General features: G+C 39.4%; 1 protein-coding gene and 1 long non-coding RNA gene across 3 annotated transcripts in view; one reads left to right on the plus strand and one right to left on the minus strand.

Moving 5' to 3' along the window:
* Nucleotides 1–9116, minus strand: part of DPH6 (diphthamine biosynthesis 6) — a 189318-nt gene extending 180202 nt beyond the window's left edge. Inside the window, exons 1-2 of one of the 2 annotated variants that reach the window (XM_059890680.1) lie at nucleotides 9039–9116; nucleotides 4177–4271 (exon numbers count right to left, since the gene is read on the minus strand). In XM_059890680.1, the coding sequence (XP_059746663.1) occupies nucleotides 4177–4271; nucleotides 9039–9061 (118 nt within the window). In that variant the 5' untranslated portion in view covers nucleotides 9062–9116. 2 annotated transcript variants of the gene reach the window in all.
* A 54-nt stretch (nucleotides 9117–9170) lies between these two features.
* The window catches only part of LOC101903969 (uncharacterized), a 38150-nt gene continuing 22709 nt past the window's right edge, over nucleotides 9171–24611 (plus strand). Inside the window, exons 1-2 of the long non-coding RNA XR_236085.5 lie at nucleotides 9171–9400; nucleotides 16915–17014. This is a non-coding gene — a long non-coding RNA (uncharacterized lncRNA). The remainder of the gene's footprint in view (nucleotides 9401–16914; nucleotides 17015–24611) is intronic.

The raw sequence follows: 24611 nt of genomic DNA on the forward strand, positions 1-24611 counted from the left end.
TTATCAAAAGGCATGAAAAATTATATTGTAAGGGCCTTCAATAATCAAAATCGCCATAGTATGCTAATCAGATTTTGGCTCATACAACAGATTGGTTTCCAAGTATTCATATTATTATTGTAAATCTGTCTAGTCCTGGTTTCAGTAGGAAGGAGTGATATAGCCAAAGTAACTTAAAAGCCTCTTAGATTACCTTCATCTCAAATTTAAACTAGATCTTTAAATGTACTAGCTTTAAAGACAATTAATACAAGCGAATTAATATATTTAAATAACTTTGAGTTTCTCAGCCAGAAACTTCCTGATGTTAGCAAAATAATTACAACATTTTACTGAATTCAAAAACCTAAACGACAATTTTCCTTTAAGGCTCCATTTAGTCCCAACCACAACGTAACTTTTATTAATGGAAGCTAGATAACAATAATAGTATGAGATCAAATAAAACCAAAAGGCTCCACTGTTGTCTGAAGCACCTCAATTAACATGCCACAAAAGTTCCTACTACAAATTTAAAGAGATAGCTTTGTGAATTTTATGACAAGTTCACATTTATCCCCATTATGGGGATAAACTCTTTTCCAGACTACCCATTGAAAACTCAGTGCTATGATTCAGTTTAACCAACTTTATACTGGAGTCATCTCTACCAGTCATTCCTCGTTAAGATTCCTTTTACACGTTTAGGGAGAGAAAAAAAGCCAGTCAATGAATCATTCAATAATCACCAACATCCTGTTGATTTTAAATCAAGATTAGCTAAACTCTCTCCATCCACCAACCCATAGCCATCTATTTGCTTCCATTACAATGAGAATGCAGCTGATTTCCTCAAGCTTTTAGTTTGTAATATTCCAATTCCATTTACTACTAAATTCTTTCTCACTAACAATATTCTAGGGTTTCCCTAGTGGCTCAGCTGGTAAAGAATCTGCCTGCAATGCAGGAGAACCGGGTTTGATCCTTGGGTTGGGATGATCCTCTGGAGAAGGGAATGGCAACCTCCAGTATTCTTGCCTGGAGAATCCCATGGACAGAGGAGTCTTCCACTAAGAGGCATAATTTAAAGATATACTTTGCCTGTCATCTTACCCACCCTGCTAGTGAACCTTAAGCACAAGGAAGATTATAAAGATGATTCAAAGCAGGATTTTTCAACTTCATAGTGGTTCAAAAGCAATACACATTAAATAAAAATTGTACTTCAAATTTTGAATTGTCATCTTTTCCCAGACTAGTGATACATGGTCCATTCTCTCTGTGATACCGGGCAGCAGCAGTAGATAGCCACAGCTCCCAAGCAACCACATGATCAAGACAGCAAACAACTGATATACTTAAGAACCATTCTGTTTTTCACTTCCACCCACCACAGAATTCAATAAACTACATAAGATATTCAACATTTTATTATAAAAGAAGCTTTGTGTTAGATGATTTTGCCCTACTGTAGGCTAATGTAAGTGTTCTAAGCAGAGTTAAGGTAGGCTAGGCTAAGTTATCATGACCAGTAGGTTGGGTGTATTAAATGAATTTTTGACAGGATATTTTCAACTAATGTATTTCAATGTAAACACACTATAAGTCAAAATCTGTACATCAGTGATTCCGTACAAGGGAACTATAACTATTCATGTAGAAAAGTTGAAGACAAGATAAAAATTCCACGGAGTGAAATTACATCATGTATGTATTATATAAACAATCTTCTTTTTAAATACCAACACCTCTAAAGATAGAAAGCCTAAAAAACTTACTTGCCTGACCGGCCACAAAGGATAAGAAAATTCTTTCCTGAAGTAACAGAATACAACCTGCAAGGAAATTCTGCTTCTTCTTTTATAATACAGAAATTGTAGTATAGTTCCCACTCACCCTTAAAGAATTTTCTCTTCATTATTTAAAGTCCGAAATAGGAGGTCACTTTCTAAACATAGTACTTTGAAAATGCTACTATTTTTTTTAATTTTACTTTATTTTTAAACTTTACAATATTGTATTCGTTTTGCCAAATATCGAAATGAATCCGCCACAGGTATACCTGTGTTCCCCATCCTGAACCCTCCTCCCTCCCCATACCCTCCCTCTGGGTCGTCCCAGTGGACCAGCCCCAAGCATCCAGTATCGTGCATCGAACCTGGACTGGCGACTCGTTTCATACATGATATTATACATGTTTCAATGCCATTCTCCCAAATCTCCCCACCTCAGAAACCCATACAAAATCCTAAAGTGTATGTTCACACCTGACCCTCCACAGGACCTTCACAGGACCTGTTCTACTTCCTCCTATAAAATACTTCTAATCTTTATATTCCCACTTCACTTCAAGCATTATTTGGCTCTTAATCAGAGAAGGAAAGAAAACTCAGATAACTGCTTGCTTTGCAGGGTTAATTCTAGTTAGTTCATTATTCATCCACCAATCAATAAACCTTGAGTGAATGCCTATCATGGGCACAGAATTGTCCCAAGTGCTGAGGAACAATTAAAGGAATATAGAAGATATGACCTCTCCTCTCAAGAAGTTTACAAACAATCTATTTGGGCATTAAAAAAATAGAAAATAACTCTAAAATGATATAAAAATAAAGATTCAATAGGCTGGCAGCACTGAAGAAGGAACGAAGGAAGGAAGGAAGAAAAATATCTAGTGCAAGATTCAGATTTAACTGGCTTCCCTGGTAGCTCAGAGGGTAAAGAATCTGCTCACAACCCAGGTTCAATCCCTGGATCAGGAAGATCCTCTGGAGAAGTAATGGCTACCCATTCCAGTATTCTTGCCTGGAGAATTCCATGGACAGAGGAGCCTGGTGGGCTACAATCCAAAGGATTGCAAAGAGTCAGACATAACTAAGCAACTAACACTCACTTTTACTCACTCACTCAGATTAAACTAAATTTATTGGGGACCTACTTCACGCCAGGAATTATGAGTGTTTTAGTATATAATACTCATTTAATTAATCCCAAAATAATAGTACAGCAAAAGCATGGAATCTTAAAAGAAGCTGAGTAAAGGGGATGATAAAAAGATCTTAGTAGAAAAGCAGTAATAGAGTTAGACAAGTTTAATCTCCCTCTGTTACATTTTAACAGATAATATCTATGGTTGCATGAGTATAATAAAAGAGTATGAAAAGCAAATCAATGAATATTTTTCTTTTATTTAAAAGTCTGGGAAAAAATATATATAATTATGTGTGGTGATGGATGTAAAGTAAACTTATTGTGGTAATCATTTCACTATATAGTGAAATGATTATATATTATATACATATATATAATCACTGTTATACAAATAAAATGAATACAGTATTATATATCAATTATATCTCAATTAAAAAGAAAAAAAGATTTTGTTGGTTGAACTGTGTCATTCCCAAATTCTTGGGCTAAAGTCCTAACATCTAATACCTCAAAATGTTACCTTGTTTGGTAATAGAGTCATTGAAGATGTAATTAGTTAAAATGAAGTCATTAGAGTGAGCCCTTCACCAGATATGTCTGGTGTCCATATTAAAAGAGGAAACTTGGATACCGACATGGACACAGAGAAAAAAAAAACCAAAAACATCTAAATGGAGAAATTTCATTGGAGGAAAACTGAAAAAAGTAGCTAAAATAAGGTCTGTGGATTATTTGTAGATGTCCTTATTACCATAGATGAATAAAAAGTGGAAATGTATTGTTCAATGGATTTCTCAAGTATCACACATTTAGTTTACATCTAAGATGACTAAACTGAATGCTTTTAATAACGAAAGTTATGTATTATCATTTATTCATATATGTCTTACTTTCCAAGCTCCAAAGAATTGTATGTTATTTACCTGTGCATTGCCAACAACACTTGGAAAATTTTCGTAGTGGAACAACAGTGCACTCTGAAGTAAGAGGATTTAAGTGTCAGCTCTACAAGTTTGTACTAGCTATTTTACCTTGGACAAAAAAAACTTGAAGCTTCAGTATCTTTGCCTAGGAGTAACTTTCTAGGAGTTCTTAGGAGGATTAAATATTACATAATTGAAAACACTAAGCACAGAATGTAGCATCTAAACAGCGCTAAAGATATGAGTTCCCATTAATTGTTTGCATATTACATACAAGAGAATGCAATTATGAGGCTGGAGTTTCAGTCATTTAGAGAACTTTCCAATATATGCATACACTTACCTTGGTTTTCTGCAGGTCTTAGATTTGCTAAAGCAACAATCTGATGCCCAGCAGCAACGCACTGCATCATATTATAACAGCTGTCCTTCCCACCACTAAAAAAATAAATAGATAAGGAGACAAATAAATACCAGGTTACTGACTGTTATTAAACATAGACTCATTACACATCAAAATAGAACACATTATTTTTTTCAGCTCTTCAGAATATGAGGGACTTATTTTGCAGTAGAATGTGTAATTTCCACAGCATATGCAACTGATCAAAGGAATCTGAATATCTAAAGTTGCTACTCACAAGGGCTTATGAAATTATATGCCATCATAACAAAGATTATGCTAAAATGGTAACTCTTTGGTTTTTGATAGCAGTTTTGCTTTAATATATAAAGTGTTCTGCAAAAAAAAAAATGATTTAATTTTACATTCCAGTTAAACACATTATATACACTTCTCAGATGAAATTTTCTATGAAAAAGTACAAAAAGTACCTGTTCTTTCCCACTTTGAGAATACTAATGATGGTCACCAGCACCAATTAAAGGATCAAATTAAAAATCTGAGATCCAGTCAAATGACAAAGTCTGACATACTTGGTGGGTTCAAATTCTGTAGAGGCTGAAATCAAAATGCTGAATTACACTGATAAAGTTAAACATCAGTACTGTAAGTACTTCAGCTTTCAACCATCACCACATATGATGGCAGGATAAGGCCTGAGTCATAAATTTAATAAACAAATTGACAGGGACTTCTAAATTCTGGTACCAAATCTACCTAAGGCAAATCTACCTAAGGCAAATCATAAGACTAGTGTTAGTTCATCTTTAATAAGGTTGAATTGCAACCATTATACTATTTTGGTAAAATACTCTACTGTTCCTCTCTATGCAAGTTTCTTCTTTTTTAAAAATCATTGTCTCCCTTCCTTTGTTTTATTCCTGTTTCCGTTCATTCTAATCTTTGCTTAAAATCTGCAAGTGTACCCCCAGACAATGTCTGAAAGTTAGAAAGTTAAGTCACTCAGTCGTGTCCAACTCTTTGCAACCCCGTGGACTGTAGCCCACCAAGCTCCTCTGTCCATGGGATTTTCCAGGCAAGTATACTGGAGTCAGTTGCCATTTCCTTCTCCAGGGGATCGTCCCAACCCAGGGATTGAACCCAGGTCTCCCACATTACAGGCAGTCGTTTTAAATACAATGTTTAGACTTATTCATAAGCAAAGAAACTAAGACACTGATTATCCTAGAAGCTGGCCCTTTTGCCTTTTTAGTTCCCAGCATTTGTCAGCCTGTACCACATTTTGAGAGCTTCCCTGATAGCTCAGTTAGTGAAGAATTGGCCTGCAATGCAGGAGACCCTGGTTCTATTCCTAGGTTGGGAAGATTCCCTGCAGAAGGGAACGGCTACCCACTCCAGTATTCTGGCCTAGAGAATTCCATGGACTGTATAATCCATGGGGTTGCAAAGAATCAGACATGACTGAGTGACTTTCACTTTCACCACATTCTGAGGGCTTCCAAGGTAGCGCAGTGTTAAAGAATCCCCTGCTAATGAAGGAGCCTTGGTTTGATCTCTGGGTCAGGAAGATCCACTGGAGAAGGAAATGACAACCCATTCCACTATTCTTGCCTGGGAAATCCCATGGACATAGAGGCCTGGTGGGTTAAGTCCATGGGGTTGCAAGAGTCAGATGTGTCTTAGCAACTAAACGACAACAACCATATTCTGATCAGTAACAATAGTTATTCCTGAACTTCTCAAGGGGAGGGAAATTGCAAAGGGCAAAGTGAAGTTACACATCACACTCTCATCCCTTAGATTCTGATATTCCCATATGTATATCTTGTATATCCCATAAGTATAACTTCTCCTATTGAACCTCACTGTTCGATTTCTGCAGGATGCAACGATCTAATTCTTTAGAATATTTAGAGTATTAAAGATTAAAGGGTATATATCCAAAATCAGAACTTGGCCTTTTATTTTAAAATATGCTAAGATCTAAAATATGATTTTAAAACAGTATTTCCCAAATTGTGCCCTGTGGGTAGCCATTCACTTCTCCAGGGGATCTTCCCAACCCAAGGATCAAACCCAGGTCTCCCACATTTCGGGTGGATTCTTTACCAGCTGAGCCACCATGGAAGCCCAATAATACTGGAGTGGGTAGCCTATCCCTTCTTCAGGGGATCTTCCCGACCCAGAAATCAAATCCAGATCTCCTGCATTGCGGTCAGATTCTTTACCATCTGAGCCACTAGGGAAGCCCAAGAATACCAGAGTGGGTAGATGATCCTTTCTCCAGCAGATGTTTCCAAACTAGGAATCCAATGGGGATCTCCTGCATTGCAGGCATTCTTTACCAGCTGAGCTACATGGGAAGCCCCCTGTGGGACAACAGTGTCCAACAAATGCTCTAAGAACATAAGCTTTTTAAGGTCAAATTAAGTTTGGAAAAGGCTGAGTCCCTTACTCACTTCTTACTACTACTACTAAGTCGCTTCAGTCGTGTCCGACTCTGGGCGACCCCATAGACGGCAGCCCACCAGGCTCCCCCATCCCTGGGATTCTCCAGGCAAGAATACTGGAGTGGGTTGCCATTTCCTTCTCCAATGCATGAAAGTGAAAAGTGAAAGTAAGTTGCTCAGTCGTGTCTGACTCTTAGCGACCCCATGGACTGCGGCCCACCAGGCTCCTGAGTCCATGGGATTTTCCAGGTAAGAGTGCTGGAGTAGAGTGCCATTGCCTTTTCCATACTCACTTCTTAGAACATTACAAAATACATAACATATGTTAGGGGAGACATCCTATAGAAGATCAGAATTTTAGTTCCCAATTCTGGAATACTAAGCTAAGTTACTCATTGTGCTTGGGTTTATATGCTTTGTTATAAAATTAGAGAATGGCCTAACTAATCCTCAAGATGCCATTCAACTGTAAAATTAAATGACTCAAACTTTTGTGTATTAGGAAAATAATGTTCTTCACAGTGTAAAGATATGTAAGAATCTTGGTTTCTCTTATTCTCTAGAATGCACATACATATCTCATCTCTTAGTACACCCACATACACACACTAAACATACTTATTACAAGTAGATTCACAGTATTAAATTCAAATCCAAATACATTCAAGTGTATGTGCATACAACTGTATATATGTATTATGTATGCATTCACATTTATATTGGAGAAAGAAATGGCAACCCACTCCAGTACTCTTGCCTGGAGAACCCATGGACAGGGGAGCCTGGTAGGTTACAGTTCATGGGGTGGCAAAGAGTCAGACACGACTGAGCGACTTCACTTCACTCACTTCACACTTTATCACTGGAGAAGGAAATGGCAACCCACTCCAGTATTCTTGCCTGGAGAATCCCATGGACAGAGGAGCCTGGTGGGCCATGGTCCATTGGGTCTCAGAGAGTCGGACACGACTGAAGTGACTAACCACGCACGCACTGATATTTGTATGTACATATTATGTTCTGTACTCCAACTTAAAGCATATCTTCCAACACTTATATAGATCTTACATTTTAGCAACAATTTTCCAACATTGCTTCTTTTAAAAAGTAATAAGCTTTTTTATTATAAAAATACACACACTGGTGTAATAAATTATACCAATTTTCTTCTCTCTTTCCCTCCAACATTTCTGAGGCTGTAGTTAAGTGTCTTACTTGAATGGTTAAACTTTTGATAAACTGCATGTGGATGTGAATTACTCATTTCCTGGACTGCTTTTTATTCTTACTGATCTATATCAACTGAATTTCATTCATAATGGTGAAAGCTTAATCATTCAGTTTACAGAAGAAATTCACTGTATAAAAATAATTATTTTGGCACTATAGTCTTAGTATCTTAACAATGGCACTGAAGTAAAAGATGTTATATCCAGAGTTCTTAATGGGTCACACTGTTTTCAGCCAGTATTAACTTCCTAAGGTACTGAACAAAGATTTTCATGAAATCTTCCAGGTTGCATGGTTGCATGCAACTCACTCTACATCGATCCAATTAAAACAAACGTTCAGTTTAAATTTCCTTTTGCATGTTGTTATTTTGTTCCCTTTTATTTCAATTCACAGAACGAGTATGGAGCCATTTAAACTGACCAGCCTTTGGTCGTCATAGACCCCTAAACATGATGGGTTACTATAGATTTCAAACTCTTTTTGGAATGTGGAGTATGTTACCATAAAGTCACTTTTATAAACGCAATGAGTCTCCAAAGCAATAAAACAGGATAATTCCATCTCTATCCTTGACACCAAGGTAAAGCACATCCTTGTCAGAAGCAGTTCTGTCACTACTGGGATGCAGAGGAGGGAAAGGTGGTCTTTTGTGAGAGGGGGCGGGGCTGGTTGCAACCTAGGGAATCGGGCTGGGCCGGAGGACCCGCAGAAAGATAGGATCCTGAGAAAAAAACGAAGAGAAAAGGGTAGGAGACACTAAGTGGCGTCAAGTACAGCCTCTCAAACTCCACAGCCCATTACAGCTTTTGAGAATCCGACCCAGGTCCGGGTCAGACGAACTAAACGCTCTGGCCGTGAGTCCCAGGCATCAGCAGTTTAAAATGTAAATCCAATCTGAACCAAGGTCTGGAGCCCAGACGACCAGGGAGGCGGCGACCGACAGACAGGAAGAGTGCCAGCCCGGGACCTAGGACCCGGCAGGCTGTAGCCCGAAGGCTCCGCCTCTTCCTGCGGCCAGGAGAAGCCGCCGAGCCCGCGACCAGCGGCTCCTGCACGGACACCGCCCGATTGGCGGCGGCGGCGGCAGCTCCCGCCCGGTCAGTCGGAAAGGACTAGAGGCTGACAGGGAAGAGGAAGGCAGCGTGGACGCCGGGTTACCTGATCAGAGCTGCGACCCTCATGCTGGGCGCAGTGCGCGTGCGTGCGGCGAGCGCGGATGGGAGCCGGGAAGTCGCCGCCGTCGCCCCCGCCCCCGCCGTGACGTGTCCGGGGCCTCAAGCGCCTGTTCGCTCCGCCGCCTGTCAGGCAACCGGCGCTGCCGCCCGTGCGGCGGCCAGAGAGATACCTGGGCGCGAAGCACGCGTCACTTGGCGCCTAGTCCGTGACTCACGGATGTCGCGTACCCCGGAAAGAGCGCTGTTTAGGCGCGGCCTAACCACCTAAGTGAGGGCACTGAAGCTGCCTGGGAAGGTCAAGGCCCGCATCGCAGAGCTGGGCTCGGGGGCACTGGATTTGTTTGGGTAGGAGAATGTTCAAAGTCACTTACGCTACCAATCGAAACACCTGTGGATATATAAAGGGAGAGTACGTTGGTCTTTACTAACTCAGCCACCCATCTAAAAGAACCGAACCCTTCAGTTTTTTAGGTTTGATCTCCTCAGTACCTCAAACTTCCTTCTGGAGCTATTCCCAGGACCGCTAGGCTCCCTGTGGTTTGGTCACTCTGTAATAAAGAAGCTAGGAAGCCGATTAAGGCTTAATTACCAAAGACCAGATGGCACCCCACTCCAGTACTTTTGCCTAGAAAATCCCATGGATGGAGGAGCCTGGTAGGCTGCAGTCCATGGGGTTGCCAAGAGTCGGACACGACTGAGCAACTTCACTTTCACTTTTCAGTTTCATGCATTGGAGAAGGAAATGGCAACCCACTCCAGTGTTCTTGCGGGAGAATCCCAGGGACGGGGGAGCCTGGTGGGCTGCCGTCTATGGGGTCGCACAGAGTCGGACACGACTGAAGCGACTTAGCAGCAGCAACAACAACCAAAGACCAACAGCCTTGCAGAAGGAAATTCTAGCTTCTAAACTTTTTCACCAGGTATTCATTGAATGCCTTTCGGGTATCTGGCTCTGCTTCAGGCTCTTGTGTTTCAGGAAGGGGGCCCCTGTCCAGAGCTGAGAATGAACTCTTGTCTAATGCTGTAAATGAACTGTCTGAGGAGACACAGGTATGGACAAAGCAAGAGACTTTATTGGGAAGGGGTGCCCGAGCGCAGAGTAGAAGGGTAAGGGAGCCCAGGAGGACTGCTCTGCCACCGTGGTTGCAATCTCAGGCCTTATGTTGATGGGGTTAGTTTCCTAGATTTTGGCCAATCACTCTTGACTCAGGATCCTTCCTGGTGGCATGCACATTGTTCAGCCAATATGGATTCCAGCGAAGAGGATTCTGGGAAGTCGGTAGGACATATGGTGTCTCCTTTTGAACTTTCTGGAATTCTTCCATCTTGTTAGTTCCTTGTTCCTTACCAGGAAGCAACTAAGTTACTGTGGTGCCTGGCCAGCGTGGATAGTTTTGGTCAGTTTCCCCTAATACTTGGGATGCATCCATGAATAAAACAAAAATCGCTTAAGTCCCACTTTACTCCTGTGGAGTGTATGTGGAGGTGGGGAGAGCAGGCAATGTGCAGCTAAAAAGTTACATAGTATATTAAAAAAAAGGAGTGCTGTGTGAAAAAGAATAGAGCTTGACAGGAATCAGGAAGAAGGTGATAGACAAGTTGCCAACTTGAAGAAAAGTCAACTGTGTAAGTAACTTGTTATACTCTAGGCAGAAGAAGAACTTCGCTGGTGGCACAGGGACTCTGCTGCAATGCAGGAGACTCAGGTTTAATCCTTGGGTGGGGAAGATCCCCTGGAGAAGGCAATGGTAACCACTCCAGTATTCTTGCCTGGAGGATTCCATGGATAGAGAAGCCTGGCTGGCTACAGTCCATGGAGTTGCGAACAGTCACACACGACTGATGGACACACACACACACACACACACGCAGAAGAAAAAACTAGAGCCAAGACTTTAGATGCATTATGTGTCTGTGGAAAAACAAGGCTAGCCAGTGTTGCTGAAGCAGCCCAGAAAAGTGGGAAAGGAGTTTCTAGTGATGAAGGAAGAAGTATCGTATTATTGATACCAGCCGGTGTTCTTGGCTTGCCTAATCAATAGAAATTGATAAGAGGTCAGACAAGAAATTCAGGCAAACAGAGGACAGTGAAAACAAGTAACAGTTTGCCTTATTCACTCCTGGAGGCAGGGAGTGAGTTGGTTCCTTATATAAGGTGAGGGTAGCAGTGTGTCCAGAAGTCATATTGGAGGGGTGGTTTGCCCACTCCTTTAGGGGGCTTCCTAGGCGGCACTAGTGGTAAAGGACTTGCCTGCCAATGCAGAAGAATAAAGAGAGACAGGTTTGATCCCTAGGTCCAGAAGATACCCTGGAGGAGGAATTGGCAACCCACTGTAGTATTCTTGCCTGGAGAATCCCATGGACAGAGGAGGCGGGTGAGCTACAGTCCATAGGATTGCAGAGTCTCACATCACACAACTGAAGTGATTTAGCATGCATACACCACTCCTTTAGTAGTGTTGGGGCTTCCCATGTGGCACAGTGGTAAAGAATCCACCTGCCACTTCAGGAGACACAAGTGATGTGAGTTTGATCTCTGAGTCAGTAAGATTGCCTGGAGTAGGAAATGGCAAATGACTTGGCCACCAGTGTGCATACATGCACACTGGCGATGTTAAGTGCAGGAGGCATGTGCAGTACCCTCTTTCTTTTCCTCCCAACACCTTGTGTTTGCTCCCAGTTCTTCAGAAGTGGTAGTTAGAATTTTTTTGGTCTTTTTGTATCTTGTATACTTCTCATGCAAGCACTTATTTTTAGTCCTTTAAAGTTTCTTTGTATTTTGTTGCTGGAGAGATGTTTGTTCAGGTGTAAGCACTGCAGCAAAGGGTACCAGGTCCCAGCCTGACTCCTATTATCAATACTTTTGTTAGTGGAAGCACACTGACTGAAACCACCCACTCTGGCCAGGTACCATAGTAACTATTTGCATGAGTTGTTTTACAGCAGGAGATCCTGATAAGTATCACAGAACTAATAAGCCACCACCAACCGGAAGAGTTCGGGAAAGGTCAAAAGGAGACACCACATGTCCGACCACCCCAGAATCCTTCTTGCTGGCATCCATCTTGGTTGAACAAGGTGTGCACCACCAGGAAGGACTCTGAGTCAGATGATTGACTACAGACAACCCAGAAACTAACCCCGTCACGATAAAACCCGAGACTGCAGAACAATCAGTTCTCCTGGGTTCCCTTACCCTAACTGCTCTCTGCCCGGGCCCCCTTCCCCAATAAAATCTCTTGCTTTGTCAGCACATGTGTCTCCTTGAACAATTCATTTCCGAGTGTTAGACAAGAGCCCAGTTTCGGGCCCTGAAAGGGGTCCCCCTTCCTGCAACACTTTCAAGTTAGGCTCTAGCAAGGGTCCTCCTGCCTGGTTCTGTTCAGAAGCAGAGCAGAGCTTTGTTGTTTAGTCGCTCAGTCATGTCCTACGCTTTGTGACCCCTGGTACTGTAGCCTGCCAGGCTTCTCTGTCCATGGGATTTCCCAGGCAAGAATACTGGAGTGGGTTGCCTTACCCTTCGGTCAAAGAATGGAGAAGTGTGAGTTCTAGAAGAACAAACTCTCCTCAGCAGGCCATGGGCAGGGCTGCTTTATGGGGTTTTTGTCAACAGGAAGGGGCACGATTGTGTTGTTCAGGGTATTGTATTGTTCAGCACTTAAGTGCTGGGGTGTCAGATGTAGCAGTTCTGCACTAGAACTCTAATCCATGTTTTAGGGGCAAAACCTCTACACGGATCCCCTATAGTAAGTGAAACTAAACACAAAAGAAATTGGACCTGGACACCTAGATTTCATCTTATTTTTTCATGGAATCTCGTGTGCTTTGCCAGTGACATAAGCTCTTGTAGGCCACTGAGGACTTTGTCTTTCACACTAAAGAAGTGAGTGGTCTTTGCAGCATTTTGAACAGAGGTATGACTTAAAACATTAAAAGGATGACACTGGGCTATATTGAGAATACAGCTATTAGGATTTTGCAGTAAGCCTGGAGAGAAATGATGGGGCCTGGAATCAGGATGGTACTGACTTGGATGAGAAGTGGGAAGGTTCTGGCTCTGTTTTGAAGGTAGAGGTAACAGAGTCACATGAGCTAAATATGGAATGTGAGAGGAAGAGAACCATGAAGGATGATGCCAATTGTTATGAATTAAATAAATAAGTATATATGGAACTTGTACCTAGTGTATAGTAAGCATTCAATTTTATTATACTGTAATGTTCTCAGCTTCCCAGGTGGCCAGTGGGAAAGAATTCACCTGCCAAGCAGAAGACTGATTCAATCCCTGGGTCAGGATGATCCCCCAGGGAAGAAAATGGCAACTCCAGTATTTTTGCCTGGAAAATCCCATGGACAGAGGAGCCTGGGAGGCTACAGTCAGTCCATGGGGTCACAAAGGGTTGGCCACAACTTAGTGACTAACCCACCACCACCATAATGTTCTCATTAACTCTACTGCTCTTAGTATGGGTGACTAGAGCAGTGGTAGTCTGCATACCAATTTCAGCATCTGAAATGCAGTTTTAAAGTTGTGTGATTGTGGACGCTTATTAAGTGAGCCAAATATTTAAGGAGCTAGCAATGTAGTTGGAGAGATATGACAAATGCATAAAACAAATATTCACAATACAAGAGGGCATATTTTAAAGCAACAAATTATGTAATGCATATGGCAAGAGTCCCACGAGTTGAATCCATAGGATAAATTCTAGAAAAAGAAAAAGACTTGGATGATGGGTAGAAATAAGAGGAATAGGTGGACCTTACAAAGATAAAGGAGTTTAGAGCATGTCAATCAAAAATATGCCATTTTGACATATTGATTATTTTAAATTAAGGGCACTTGAGAAATAGCAGATGCAAGAAGAGCAATCTGACCTCCTTTTTATTTCTAAAAGCAGGAGATAAAAGCCCAATGTAAAAAATGCTTTCTCTGACTTGGGAGGGGAAAGACATTCTCATTGCAACAACAATCCATTTGTCAATAAGCAGATTGCCAAAGGGCTTCCCAGGTGGCTCAGTGGTAAAGCATCCACCTGCCAATGCAGGAGATATGGGTTCGATCCCTGGATAGGGAAGATCCCCTGGAGAAGGAAATGGCCACCCACTCCAGTATTCTTCCCTGGAAAATCCAGGGAGCTGGTGGGCTACGGTCCATGGGGTTTCAAAAGAGTAAGACATAGTGACTAAAACAACAACAATTTGCCAAAACTTCAAGAAAAGTTGGCTTAGCCAGAACCCTATATGCATAATGTTCTACATGGATAGTGTAAAGGTAGGAGCAACCCAGTCAATGTCAACAAATTAATAGATTTTATATCAGTATAGTCTAAATTGATACTTTTTATCCTATATTGAAATGACTTGCCCAAGATTTAACATTCGAAGCCATTGTGAACTCACTTCCTACAATCTCAAACTATTATAAATGATTATGGATTAGTTTGCAGAGCCAACAAAATAGGTGAATGGAAAATTGGCTTAAAAAAAATCTCAGTTCCTTGCCAGTTTACTTAGGGGAAACTCTCATAGCCAAACACTGTTGCTGGTAATCAGAAGTTGCAAGCTGTCACTGAATTCTGCTTCCTTGGCAGCACATCTAAATGATGTACTGATTGATAAAGAGTCAGATGCTCAAATCAAAAACTCTGTAGGTAGTTACTCCTCAGAGAGTATGTGCAGATTTACATCTCAAGTCAATGCATCTCTGTGAAGTCACTTCATACAGGGACTCATCAGAAGGTTCCTTGGTGAAGGTTTAGGAAAAAAGTAATTGAGTGATTATTTGGAAGGTAAATTGAAGGGCATCCTACATGAGTATCTGATGCATTTATATTAATAATGATAACTTCTATGGACCGGGTACTCTTCTAAGTGTTTTAGGTATAGAGATATTTAAACATAGCATCAAACATATGATGTAGGATAAATTGTTTTTCCCATTTGCAGATGAGAAAACTGAGCACAAAGAAGTTAAATTACCTGGCTGTTATAGTCAATTTGAGCAGCTTTAACAAAATACTATAGTAGTAGTTGACTTAAATAACAGCTATTTCTTTCAGTTCTGGAGGCTGGGAAGTCTGAGATCAGAGTGCCAACATGGTCAGGTTCTTATGAGAGATCTGTTCCTGGTCTGTAACCTCACATGGTGGAGAGAGACATTTCCATTCACGAGAGTTCAATGTCAGCTCCAAAAGGCCCCACCCCCAAGCACCATAATATAAGGGATTACAGCTTCAACGTATGAATTTTGGGGTGATGCAAACATTCAGTCCATAGCACTGCCTTAAGTTCTAGAGCTAATAAGTGACAAAACCAAGATTCAAACCCAGGGAGTCGAGCTCTAAAGTCTGTGTTCTTAACCACTGTATTATACCTGCCACTGAAGTGGCCAGCTTAAAATTTTGGCTAATGTATTTCCCAAATATGTCTGGAAGGACATTGCCAATCATTCACTTCCTGAATTTCCTTTTTCTGTGCTTCCAAACTGAGCAATCCTTTTTCTGAATGACACAGATTGTATTACATGAATTAATATATTGCATTAGGTCATGGTTAAATATTATATGCCTGAGAGTCATTTTGTCTCTTTTAGATATCTTTTTTCTTTACTCCACAATGTGCTGTGCTGTGCTTAGTCACTTAGTCATGTCTGACTCTACCTCATGGACTGTAGCCCGCCGGGCTCCTCTGTCCATGGGATTCTCCAGGCAAGAATACTGGAATGGGTTGCCATTCCCTTCTCCAGGGTATCTTCCAGACCCAGGGATCAAAACCAGCTCTCCAGCATTGCAGGTGGATTCTTTACCATCTGAGCCGTTCTAAGGTAGAACGGCAAATTCGGAAGCCATAGGAGCCAGACAGGTAACACAAATGAATGAAGTAACCTGGAATAAGACAATTTGGAATGGTGAAGACTGTGGCACTCATCACTTTGTGGTAGCTATCTGGGCAAATGTGAACCCAGTGTTACCAGACCTTCCAATTTTCCAGGAGATGACAGAAATCTTCATTTTAGTTAATTCCTTTCTTCAATGTTGAAAACTAATTTTTAAAATTGTAATTACTATGCACAGCAAATAAAACATATCTCCTTATTTTTAATTTTATAATTTAACTTTAGAGAAAAATATTTATTCTTTTGCTCAATTAGTATTTATTGATGGTCTGTTATATGTTTATGTATAAAAATTTGAAATGTTAACACAGCTACAGAGATATTTTGCACTCATACATGTGCAAAAATGTATGAGAATGTCCACTGAAGAAAAATGGAAATCTCATCAGGACAAGGACTTTTAAATTACTATATTCTTACATATAATATTATTTATTAATTTATTCCGTTAATTAATTTATATTTTTATTTGTTATTCACTTATTGAACAGTCCTTGTATATAGTATGTCCTTATTATATAATTTTTGACATACATATATATGTAATTAACCTAAATTTCATCAACAGAGCTGGTTTAATAAATTATTGTGCCTCCACATGGTGAAATAATGTGTAACAGTTAAAGGAAAATGAAAAATTCTCTAAGATATCTTTTCAAGTGTAAAAAGCCAGTTGCAGAAGATATTTTCATTTGTATCAAAATAAAATTAAACACATATACATAAATATATAAGTGAATATTAAAAACTCTACAAAGTTATAAATTAAACTGTTAAAATGATACCTCTGATGAGAAAAACGGGAGGTGGGACTTCTACTTTCACTTCATATCAGTCTATTATTTCACTACTTTTGATGAATACATATGCATTAATTGTATGTCTTAAAAGACTAACAGTGTAGCTCCAATAACAAGCAAATGAAATAAAATAACATGTGATATTATTTGTTAACTTTCAGGTTAGCAGAGACTATGAAAAAGCAAAAACTGGTGAGGATAGAGACCAATGCTGGCAGGAATATAGGGAAAGGGAAAATCTCAAGCTCAGTTGCTGAAGAAGTAAGTACAACTTTTCTGGAAGGCAATTTGGGACTACATAATAAATCTTTAATGTGCATAGAGTCTGACTAAGCATTCCCATCACTACGAATTATCTTAAGGGGATAAATGGGTAATACTACAGAGAATGTTCTTTGCAATGTTATTTGTAGTATTGAATAACAGAAAATGTGATAAAATTTTAGGTATTGGTTACATAAAATTACTGTGTAAATATAACCATGAGTTGACATACAAAGAATACACACACATACACACACACACACATAGGCAAAAATATGGTAGACAATGTAGAATTATGGTTAAGTGACAAAAGTAATTGTGGTTTTGGACTGTGAATTTTAAATCATTAAAACTAGATACATCTTTATTAATCAAAACAGGAACCGTTATAATCAACACATATTTTGCCAATGAGAAATAAGCTTGCTTATTCCTGTAGCATAAAAATCTGTGCCTAGGGATTTGATAAACTCTTGGCAAGCATTTTCTGCCTCCTGCTGGTTGTGGAAGTGTTTTCCCTGCAAAAACTTGAAGAAATGGTAGTGGGTTGACAAGAGGTCAGGTGAATATGGTGGATCAGGCAAAACTTCATAGCCCAATTCGTTTAACTTTTGAAGCATTGGTCATGCTGCATGTGGTCACACATTATCATGGAGAAGAATTAGACACATTTTGTTGACCAATCCTAGCTGCAGGTGTTGCTGTTTTCAGTGCATCTCATCAATTTGCTGAGCATACTTCTCAGATATAATGGTTTCACTGGGATTCAGAAAGCTGTAGTGAAGCAGACCAGCAGCAGACCACCAAACAGTATGATCATGACCTTTTGTTGGTGCAAGTTTGGCTTTGGGAAATGCTTTGGAGCTTTTTCTTGGTCCAACCACTGAGCTGGTTGTCACTGATAGTCATAAAATCCGGTTTTCATCAGATTAAGAAATGGTTCATTGTTCTTGCATAGAATAAGAGAAGATGATGCTTCAGATCGATGATTTTTTTGGTTTTTGGTCAGCACATGAGACACCCACTTATTGAGCTTTTTTGCCTTTCCGATTTGATTCAAATGTTGAATGACCATAGGATGGTCGACCGAAGTTGAGTTCTACAGCAACTTTTCGTGTAGTTATAAGAGGATCAGCTTCAATGATAATGCTCAGTTGGTTGTTGTCAACTTCTGATGGCTGGCCACTACGCTTCTCATCTTCAAGGCTCTCATCTCTTTGTCCAAACTTCTTGAACCACCACTGTACTATACATTCACTAGCAGTTGCAAGTTATCTCTGCTGCGTTATGAACCATTTTGAACTCGAATTAAAAAAAAAATGCTTGAATTTCCTTTTTTCTAATATCATTTCTATAGTCTAAAATAAATATAAACAGCAAGTAATCATTAGCCAAAAGACTTAAATCTAGAAATGTGAATTAAAATGATTTATAACATAACCACACTTGTTTAAGAATGTATTCTAATATCAAATGGAAAAGTTCAACAATGTAAAACCACAATTACTTTTGTACCAACCTAGTACTTGCAGTCTGGAATCAAACTAACTCCCTCAATATGAATGTCAATACTACCAATTACTAAGCTTTGTAATTTGAGACAAAGTACTGAAAACTTCTTTTCTTTAGTTTTGTTATCTGTAAGATGGGGTTAAAATATGATCTACCACACAGTTGTTTTAAGAATTTATTTAAATAGTTAAATAGTTCATTGCAATAACATAGTCTATTTTTATTTTACATAAAGAAAAATCTGGAAAAATTCATTAACATTTTGATGGTGGTAGTCTTTGGGTGGTAAAACTGAATGGATTATTTTTACTATCTTATATATATATTTCATTTTAATTTTCCAAAATTAATACACATCTTTGTAAATAGAGTAGATATTTGGAAAAATGGATGACTGGGAGACTGGAAGGAAGGAAGGAAGGGAGGCAGGATATCTGACTGCTTCAGGCTAGGTCTCACAGGTAGGCAATACTCTGATGAAATTACAGAAAAGTATAGGACCTAGTCTTTAGTTTCATAGATTCAAAGAGTCTTTATCATTCATGCAGTATAGATCAGATTTTAGGGAACTAATAGAAGCTACACAGCTTCATGGATTTCTTATTAACAAATCAGAATATATGTAAGTCAGTTGATTTATTGCCAATAGGAAAATTCAATTTGGAAATACATCTCTTTCATTGAAACATTGCCTAACAAATTACAACCACATTGAGATACCAATACATACCACTAAAATAGCTAACATAATACAGACTAAAAATACTAAGTGTTGACAAGGATATGGAGCAACTAAAACTCTAGGGCATTGTTAGTAGAAATGCAAAAATGATATATCCTCTTTGTAAAACAGTTTGGCAGAACCTTATAAAATTGGACATATTTTACCTTATGATCCAGGGATTCTATTCCTTGTATGTACTTAAGGGAAATAAACATATATATCCGTGTAAAATGTGTATTTGAATATTCATAACAGTATTGTTTATAATAGCTAATAACATAAAGCAACCCAAATTTTCATCACCTGATGAGTGAATAAATAATGGTATATTCATACCATAGAATACTGTTCAGCAATATACACAGCAACATGGGTGAATTTTAAAAGCATAATAAAGTGAAAGAAGCCAAGCACAAAAGACTACATTTTGTGCATGGCACCCCACTCCAGTACTTTTGCCTGGAAAATCCCATAGATGGAGGAGCCTGGTAGGCTGCAGTCCATGAGGTCGAGAAGAGTCGGGCACGACTGAGCGACTTCACTTTCACTTTTCACTTTCATGCATTGGCGAAGGAAATGGCAACCCACTCCAGTGTTCTTGCCTGGACAATCCCAGGGACGGGGGGAGCCTGGTAGGCTGCCGTCTATGGGATCGCCCAGAGTCAGACACGACTGAACGACTTAGCAGAAAAGGCAAAGCTACCAGTAATAGAAAGGGTACCAGTATTGCCTGGAGTCAGGCATGAGACAAGCTCATCAAGGACAAAAGGCCTTAAGGAGACTTTTTAGGGTGAAGAAAGTATTCTACACCTTGATAGTAAAAGTGGTTATACAATTTCATGCAATCACCAGAATTCAAATGTTAATGTACACTTAATATACAAATTTTAATGTATATTTAAGATTGGTAATATTCACTGTATGCAATTGGTATCTTAATTAACAAAACTGTTATTGGTAAGGATGGAGTCAGTTTTTATTATCTGATAAATGGTATCATCCCATTAAGTCCCTTTCTCAAAATACATGAATAGATTGATAGATCTATGAGCCTGGCAGGTTTCAGTCCATGGGTTGCGAGTCGGACGTGACTGAAATGATTTAGCACGCATGGATATAAGTGCCATAAGATTTAAACTTTGAAGGAGACCGGAATATCTTCATCCATTGGTGGGGCCTCCTTTTCCTCTTATTCTTTTTCCCAAAAAACGGGAGTTCTAGGATTTCTATATCAAAAATGTTTTAGGAATGTCGCTAAGAATAGGACACGACTGAGTGACTTCACTTTCGCTTTTCACTTTCATGCATTGGAGAAGGAAATGGCAACCCACTCCAGTGTTCCTGCCTGGAGAATCCCAGGGATGGGGGAGCCTGGTGGGCCGCCGTCTGTGGGGTCGCACAGAGTCGGACACGACTGAAGCGACTTAGCAGCAGCAGCAGCATATGGTTAAAAAAGGAGGCAAGTGATTATAAGGGGGCTGCTATTGCTGCTGCTAAGTCGCTTCAGTCGTGTCCGACTCTGTGCGACCCCACAGACGGCGGCCCACCAGGCTCCCCCGTCCCTGGGATTCTCCAGGCAGGAACACTGGAGTGGGTTGCCATTTCCTTCTCCAATGCATGAAAGTGAAAAGCGAAAGTGAAGTCACTCAGTTGTATCCGACTCCTAGCGACCCCATGGACTGCAGCCTACCAGGCTCCTCCGCCCATGGGATTTTCCAGGCAAGAGTACTGGAGTGGGTTGCCATTGCCTCTAAAACCATTTTAGTGGCAGTTTTATTTTCAAATACTATATTGATTTCAGTTAGGCACTAGTCATTTATAAATATATGAAAGGAGATTTCCATTACACATTAAAAATATCGGAATATATTTTAAAACTTTGCCTTAAGGGTAAGGTTTACTTCTGCAGATAGCTAATTTCTTCCTTGTGTTCTACTGTAGTAGCTTTAAAGAGAGAGCAATAACATTACCATATTTTGAATTTAGTTCTAAATTCTGCCAATCCATTATGTTTAGACCCTATTCTTTTTATAATATTCACATATATATTCAATAATTTAAAATTTAATAACAATTCAGTTTTTAGTTTATGTCTCTTTTATGGGATTCTGATTATATCAAGGTTGAAAGTTATTACATCATTTTCCTAATATTACAATGTATGTTTTAAAGTCAAGCAAACCTGGGTTTTAATTCTTGTTCTGAGACATTTATTTATAATTTCAACAATATGTTTTTCCTTCATCTGCAAAATACGGATATTCACTTTTACCTTATGAGGTTAGGATTACATATATATATATATATATATATATATATATATACACACATATATATACATATATATACACACATATATATATATGCATACATGTGTGTACGTGTGTTAGTCACTCAGTCGTGTCTGACTCTTTGCAACCCCATGGACTATAGTCCACCAGGCTCCTCTGTCCATGGAATTCTCTAGGCAAGAATACTGGAGGGGGTTGCCATTCTCTTCTCCAGGGGATCTTCCTGACCCAGCGATTAAACTGGGTTTCCAGCATTGCAGACAAATTCTTTACCATCTGGGTCACCAGGCAATTTCACACACACACACACACACACACACACACACACTAGTCACAGTAGCTGTCACATGTAAATCCTAAAGGAAACACTGAGAGATTATGAAGCAAAGATTTATAGCTAAAAAGCCAAAAAGGAGGTAAGGTGGAATCATATAAAAATACTGTATTAGTCTAAAAGAAGGCAGAAAAAAAGAGAAAAGGGGGAAAAATGATACAGAAAACACATATCAAGATGTTAGATTTAAATCCAATAATATCAATAATCACATTAAATGTTGATGTTTAAACATCTAAAATGCAAGTAGATCAATGGAACAAAATAGAAAGCCCAGAGATAAATCCACGCACATATGGACACCTTATCTTTGACAAAGGAGGCAAGAATATACAATGGATTAAAGACAATCTCTTTAACAACTGGTGCTGGGAAAACTGGTCAACCACTTGTAAAAGAATGAAACTAGAGCACTTTCTAACACCATACACAAAAATAAACTCAAAATGGATTAAAGATCTCAACGTAAGACCAGAAACTATAAAACTCCTAGAGGAGAACATAGGCAAAACACTCTCTGACATACATCACAGCAGGATCCTCTATGACCCACCTCATAGAATGCTGGAAATAAAAACAAAAAATAAACAAATGGGACCTAATTAAACTTAAAAGCTTCTGCACAACAAAGGAAACTATAAGCAAGGTGAAAAGACAGCCTTCAGAATGGGAGAAAATAATAGCAAATGAAGCAACCGACAAACAACTAATCTCAAAAATATACAAGCAACTCCTACAACTCAATTCCAGAAAAATAAATGACCCAATCAAAAAATAGGCCAAAGAACTAAATAGACATTTCTCCAAAGAAGACATATAGATGGCTAACAAACACATGAAAAGATGCTCAACATCACTCATTATCAGAGAAATGCAAATCAAAACCACTATGAGGTGCCATTTCATGCCAGTCAGAATGGCTGTGATCCAAAAGTCTACAAGCAATAAATGCTGGAGAGGGTGTGAAGAAAAGGGAACCCTCTTACACTGTTGGTGGGAATGCAAACTAGTACAGCCACTATGGAGAACAGTGTGGAGATTCCTTAAAAAACTGGAAATAGAACTGCCTTATGATCCAGCAATCCCACTGCTGGGCATACACACTGAGGAAACCAGAATTGAAAGAGACACGTGTACCCCAATGTTCATCGAAGCACTGTTTATAATAGCCAGGACATGGAAGCAACCTAGATGTCCATCAGCAGATGAATGGATAAGAAAGCTGTGGTACATATACACAATGGAGTATTACTCAGCCATTAAAAAGAATACATTTGAATCATTTCTAATGAGGTGGATGAAACTGGAGCCTATTATACAGAGTGAAGTAAGCCAGAAAGAAAAACACCAATACAGTACACTAATGCATATATATGGAATTTAGAAAGATGGTAACAATAACCCTGTATACGAGACAGCAAAAGAGACACTGATGTATAGAACAGTCTTTTGGCTCTGTGGGAGAGGGAGAGGGTGGGATGATTTGGGAGAATGGCATTGAAATATGTATAATATCATATATGAAATGAGTCGCCAGTCCAGGTTCAATGCACGATACTGGATGCTTGGGGCTGGTGCACCGGGATGACCCAGAGGGATGGTATGGGGAGGGAGGAGGGAGGAGGGTTCAGGATGGGGAACACATGTATACCTGTGGCGGATTCATTTCAATATTTGGCAAAACCAATACAATATTGTAAAGTTTAAAAATAAAATTAAAAAAAAAAGAGATAACAACAAGGACCTACTGCATAGCACAGGGAACTATACTTAATATCCTGTAATAACCTATAATGGAAAGGAATCTAAATCACTTTGCTGTATACCCAAAACTAACACAACACTGTAAATCAACTATACTTCAATAAACAAATAAATTTAATAAAAAATAAATAAAATGCAAGTAGAAAGATTAGACAAGGAAGCAAGACCCAACTATATCAAGTTCGTAAGAAACTCCAAATGTGAAGCCACAGGTTAAAAGTAAAAGTAAGATGTAAATATTTACTATGCCTCAGTAGTGTTAGTTGTTCAGTCGTGTCCGATTCTTTGTGGCCCCACGAACTGTAGCTCTACTGTCCATGGGATTCTCCAGGCAAGAATACTGGAGTGGGTTGCCATTCCCTTCTCCAGAGGGTCTTCCCAACCCAGGAATCAAACCCAGGTCTCCTGCATTACAGGCAGATTCTTTACATCTGAGCTTCAGGGGCTATGCAAACGCTATTCCAAAAAAAGCTAGGGTGGCTGTATACATATCAGACAATGTAGATTTCAGAGTAAGGAATAAAATTAGTCTTTCTCCCTCCTCAGACCTCCAGTCCTCCAGATCCCTTCCTGTGAGGCAACACTTTACCCACTGTTCTGTATCTTTCCAGAATGAGTTTATGAGAGTATAAACATATATCACTTATATTTTTCACTAAGGGGAGCATACTATATTCGCTGTTGTGACTTTGTTTTTCTAAATATTTCTATGGCATTATTTTGTACCATTATATATAGATATATCTCATTCTTTTTAACAACTGCATAGTAAAGAATGAAGTCTTTTTTAAGAGAACCAGAACAAATTCTAGCTAATGTGGCTAGGTGAAGTTACTCTAAAGTAAGACTGGATACAACTAGTTTAAGGATGCTGGACACCTGCATCTACAGCACATTCAAAACTAAGTTCACTGTCTTAACATGTCACACTCCTACGCCATTACACCAACTCACACTTCTACCAATTTG

Source organism: Bos taurus, chromosome 10, assembly GCF_002263795.3.
Source record: "Bos taurus isolate L1 Dominette 01449 registration number 42190680 breed Hereford chromosome 10, ARS-UCD2.0, whole genome shotgun sequence".
Classification (NCBI taxonomy): domain Eukaryota; kingdom Metazoa; phylum Chordata; class Mammalia; order Artiodactyla; family Bovidae; genus Bos; species Bos taurus.